Here is a 5,128-nt window from a genome sequence, read left to right as displayed (position 1 = left end):
GGCGGAGGCCCGGACGGGAGCTCGCGCCTCACCTGCCCTCCGCCCGCGGGCGCCCTCCGCGCCCGAGCGACCGCGGCCATCCCGGGCCGGGCCACACCGAGGCGGCGGCTCCCTCAGGCCCTGCCGAGCGGCCGCCGGGCCGTATCCCGGAGACCGCCGCTCCCCAACATCGCGCCCCCTCATTGGCTCCGCACGGGGCCCACTCGCGCGCCGGCCGATCCTTGGGCGTAACCAGCCAATCCCAAGGCGGCGCGCCGCGGCGGGCCGGTCATTGCGCCGACTACAAATCCCAGCGTGCATCTCGCCGCGCGGGCACGTGGTAGTCTGCTCTTCCCTCCAGGGCGCTAAGCCAATCGGGCCTCACCTCACAACGCGTGTRAACGGGCGAGCCAATCAGAGCCCGCCGTGGGCAGGGTGGGGCTCCGAAGGCGCGAAGCTGCAGGTTGCCGTTGGTGCGGCTGCGAGGCTGCGCGTCCGTTAGCGCTTGAGGGCGATGGCCGCGGCCGGGCCGCGAAGGGGCCCCGGGAGCGCCCCGGCCGTTGGAGCGCTGCGGCTGGTCCTGCTTCTCGGGGCCGCCCTGGGGCCTGCTCGCGCCGCGGTGTATTTCCAGGAGCAGTTTCTGGACGGAGGTTGTGGGCGCGGGGAAGGGGATGGCGGGCGCGGCGGGGCCGCGGCCGGTATCGGTCGTTAAAGGGTAACGGTTTCTACCGGCTGCGCGGGCTGGTGGGGAGCCCCGCTCGCTGACGAAACTCTTGTATTCCCTTGTGGTCGCTGGCAACGGCACTGCGGGACAGCAAACTGGCACAAGAGGTGGATGAATTCTGAGTACAAGCCAGACCTGGGGAAGTTTAAACTCACAGCTGGGAAGTTTTATGGAGATCCAGTGCGTGATAAAGGTCTGTGGAGCTAATTTAAAATGTACTGTGGGAGCCATGGGAAGAGTTAGGGATTTGACCTGCATGGCAATAAAAATGTTTCTTCTTTGCAAATGGAGAAAATGTAAGTTTTTTTATTACGCTAATATCTTTACAGGTCTACAGACTAGTGAAAATTCTAAGTTTTATGCTATCTCCTCACGATTTAAACCATTTAGTAACAAAGGGAAGACTCTGGTCATTCAGTATACTGTGAAACATGAGCAGAAGATAGATTGTGGTGGGGGATATGTTAAAATTTTTCCCTCAAACCTGGATCAGAAGAACCTCAGTGGAGATTCACATTATTACATCATGTTTGGTGAGTTCAGTTACTTCTGCATTACTGAAACACTGTCATTGTTTTATAGTTACATTCTGAGCTTATTTGAAGGACAATTGAAAATGGTTAAAGAATGAGCTTAGAAAGAAAAAAGCAGTTGCTCAGCAAGATTTTTTTTTTTTTTAAGACCTGTGACTGAAAGACCATACTGTCTGCTCTTACATACTCATATGTAGTTTTCCACTTGAGAAACTTATACATTTGTATCTCAAAATGAAATCTGTCATAAAGCTTACTATTGCATAGTGAATGTAATGTAATTAATAGTTATTCAGCTTATACCACGGATAATACTTAACTTTTACTGGATTTCTGTTGTTTTCTGGGTTAGGGCTGTAACAGAACTAAACCCCAAGCTAGCCAGAATGCAGTTCTAAGGTGGATTTAGAGACTTTGAATAGAAGCACTGTCATTAGACATTTATCAAAAATAGAAGGGGGGAGTTTAGAAGGCAAGTAAAGTAAGCAATCTATTTTTGTACAAAGAGGTTAAGGGTACAAAGYATATAATCTCTTTGTAGGGCCAGATATTTGTGGATCTGACACAAAGAAAGTCCATGTTATTTTAAATTACAAGAATAAACCTCATCCACTCAAGAAACCAATCAGATGCAAGGTAAATGTAAAGTTCAAAGATACATAAACTTCAAAAAAAAAACAAGCTACAGGGATATTGACACAAAAATCTATTCTGAATATACATCACCATTTGAGAAGTTTAATTTTTCATCATGTCTTAAAAATCATTCTAATTTTGTATCTTCAAATAACTTTTAATACATAATAATATGATTATAACTTAATGATTTAACTGCTCATGATAAATCCATTATAGACTAGTATTATAATTCTGATGCAAGGCTGTTCATAAGAGCTATGTATTTTAAGGTTCTTGAACATTTTACTTCCTTTCTTTAAAACCCAGGTTGATGGATATACACATTTGTATACTTTGATTATAAGGCCAGATCAGACTTATGAAGTAAAAATTGATAATGAAATGGTTGCATCAGGCAATTTAGAAGATGATTTAGATTTTTTGCCACCAAGGAAAATAAATGATCCAAGAGTGAAGAAACCCAGTGACTGGGATGATCGAGTCCAAATTGATGATCCAAATGATGTCAAACCTGCGGTAACTTAGTCTCTTGCATCTGTTCTTATTCTTTATTACTGGGTTATTTTATTCTTACTAAATACATACTCGATGCCACAGTTCAAGTACAGTTTAACTGTGCTACTTTTTTTACTTTCTTAATCTTCCTATATCTTTTTATAGAATTGGGATGAACCTGAATACATTACGGACACCAGTGCTCGGAAACCTGAAGATTGGGATGATTCTGTGAATGGGGAATGGCATCATCCTATGGTCAAGAATCCTCTATACAGAGTATAAATAATTTAGTAATTCTAGTTATGGGTGACTTTTAAGGAAACTGCTTTTTGCCTGACTGTATTCAGAACATGTGGTTTATTGTAGGGCGAATGGAAACCAAGGCAGATTGATAACCCAAATTATAGAGGAGTTTGGCCCCATCCACAGATTGACAATCCAAATTACTCACCAGACTTCAGTATCTACAGCTATGAAAATATTAGCATCATTGGACTAGATATCTGGCAGGTCAGTTGCCTTTTTGCAAATAGAAAATAAAGAACTTTTCATTGAGTACACAACAGCCTGTTTACCCTTTGCATATAGATAATATATGTTGTTTTGGGATCTTAGCTGATGACCTGTATTTTCAACTTGCTATTATTTAAACATATGTACAAAATTACTAAATCTGTAAAACGGACAGATCTTCTATTGAGGTTATTGTTTCGATCATAATCACCTACAGATAATTGAGGGGCCTAAACCATTCTGTTGAATTTATAAATGTTGTAAAGTATGACTCATCCCACTTGACTTGAGGTGCTTAACTGGGGCTTCAAGGAGTTGACTCCCCCAAAAATGAATGAGAAAAGTCCTCTGGAGGTGCCTCTGAGATCTTTTCCTTCCCTACCTCATGCTTCCTTACTACTCAGTGATCAGACTTACAACTTCTAAGAAGAGTGGTAAAGTGCCTTAAGTTAAGACAAGTTCTTTAGATTTTTGCAAACACTTCTCTAAAAAGGGAGATTTTGTTTCTGAAAATGTGTAACAAAAGGGTTCTTGATGTGATTAATATAAATTAATATGATACAAATACATGGTTAAAAGATGAGATTAAAACTGTTAAGAAAACAAAGAGGCATTTTGTTTTGGTTTTTCTTTTTCCTCCCTCTTCCCTCAAAGGTGAGAGCTGGCACAATTTTTGACAACTTTTTGATAACTGATGATGAAGAATATGCAGAAGACTTTGGAGATGAAACTTGGGGAGAAACAAAGGTAATATGTGAAATTCTTGTGTCTGTTTTGGTTCTTTGTTACCAGATTTTAAAAATTCCCCATCCAATTTTAGCAAGATTATATTGGTGCAGACCCAGTATAAAAATATAATCTTAATACTAGGGTCCTGAAAAGGAAATGAACATAAAGCAGACCGAGGAAGAGCAGCAGAGACAAAGGGCCACAGAAGAAAAATACTTTGAGGAAAGGTTTAAGAAGAAGGCAGAGAGAAAAACAGAATCTAGAAGGGATAGATCAGTGAGGAATGCTCTCAAGAAAGAAGACCTTTAATCATTATTTGAAAGAAGTTCACAGACAGTTTTTCACTTTAATCTCTATTTTATAAAGACTTTGATGTTTTGTTAACAGCTYGTTGAAATCTGCACTGATAAAGTTGTATTAAAACAAGATTTAAAAACCAACAYTTTAAATTTTTGTGAGCTATTTCATTTATGTTTAGTAAAAATACCATAAGGTAGTGATTGTTAAATTCTCTATAGGAAAGGTTAATTTTTACTAAATGTATCTTAACAGTGCTGAAAGCACCTATAATAAAGCACTAGTTTTTTGGAAATGTTTTGCACTTTCATAGTTTGATATTAAATGTAAAATTTGTGCTCATTTTTGTTGAGGAAATATCAAAATAAGCTKTTAAAATTTATTTCATTAAAGGACTCAGCATGTCAAATGTGTGAAGCATGTTTCACAACATACTTCAAACTAAGGAAGAGATGAGCTTTGCTAAGCTTCTATAGTAATTGTGCACTTGTCACAATTTCAAGGATTACTGCAGTTCTATGGCTTCTGCAAACACACAGCAGCTGCTCTTGGCTTTTCTGCCACTGCTTATCTGCTGATGGAACTTTCTTGCTCTCAGTGTATGTCTTGAGTGATAGCAGTCCGTCCGTCCACAAGTCTCCCCTTAAAAATGTAAATGCATTCAGTTTTTTCCCTTCAGAAATCTGTAATGAATACATATGGTGCCTGGAAGCTGTCTTAAAACAAGTTAATTATTTTTTCAATAGGAAAAAAAGCTTTCTGGAGGGGAAAAGGGGGATTTTAAAATAGTGAATGAGGTGCCTATTTTTGTCTGACCTAGTAACTCAGTCTTGCTCAGGCACTTTACTCCATCTCCTCTGTGTTTGTTTTCCTCTTCTGCATTTCCAAGCTTCTTTTTTTCTTCTGAAAAGAACTAACGCTATAAATTAAGCAAAAACTGAAGCCAGTCTGAGTCATTGGTTTAGCATTTACGTTTTAGCTACTCTAGTGCTGGCCGAGAAGAGTTTTGCGTAGGAAGGAGCTGTRGAACGGGAGGACCCGCGGGAGCCCTGACATCAGCCTGGCCGGTTTCTAGCCCATGGGGCGACCGAGCTCACGTTCTTTCACTTTTGCTCGCCTCGGAAGCCGATTCTTACCCGTTTGGCTTCCCCGCGACCAAGCCGCTCTGGCCTCCTCCAGGCCCCTGCTCGCTATTTCCCCATTCCGGGCGGGGAGG

General features: G+C 41.6%; 2 protein-coding genes across 10 annotated transcripts in view; one reads left to right on the top strand and one right to left on the bottom strand.

Annotated features, from left to right (window-relative positions):
* CUNH19orf44 (chromosome unknown C19orf44 homolog) overlaps window positions 1–135 on the bottom strand; it is a 5,370-nt gene extending 5,235 nt beyond the window's left edge. Inside the window, exon 1 of the mRNA XM_026067188.1 lies at window positions 33–135. Within this exon, the coding sequence (XP_025922973.1) occupies window positions 33–80 (48 nt within the window). The 5' untranslated portion in view covers window positions 81–135. The remainder of the gene's footprint in view (window positions 1–32) is intronic.
* A 271-nt stretch (window positions 136–406) lies between these two features.
* The window catches only part of LOC112966761 (epidermal growth factor receptor substrate 15-like 1), a 49,478-nt gene continuing 44,756 nt past the window's right edge, over window positions 407–5,128 (top strand). For 5 of the 9 annotated variants that reach the window (XR_003253731.1, XR_003253732.1, XR_003253733.1 and 2 more), the window contains exons 1-3: window positions 2,405–2,649; window positions 2,740–2,883; window positions 3,541–3,633. Coding sequence is in view for 6 of the 9 variants with exons in the window: in XM_026067177.1 (XP_025922962.1) it covers window positions 2,626–2,649; window positions 2,740–2,883; window positions 3,541–3,633 (261 nt within the window). In the remaining 3 variants the exon portion in view is untranslated. The other 4 variants (XM_026067173.1, XM_026067171.1, XM_026067178.1 and 1 more) reach the window with 3 other exon arrangements.

The sequence above is a fragment of the Apteryx rowi genome, unplaced genomic scaffold (assembly GCF_003343035.1).
Source record: "Apteryx rowi isolate R43461 unplaced genomic scaffold, aptRow1 scaffold_254, whole genome shotgun sequence".
NCBI classification, from domain to species: Eukaryota; Metazoa; Chordata; class Aves; order Apterygiformes; family Apterygidae; genus Apteryx; species Apteryx rowi.
This window is presented reverse-complemented; position numbering and strand designations above follow the sequence as displayed.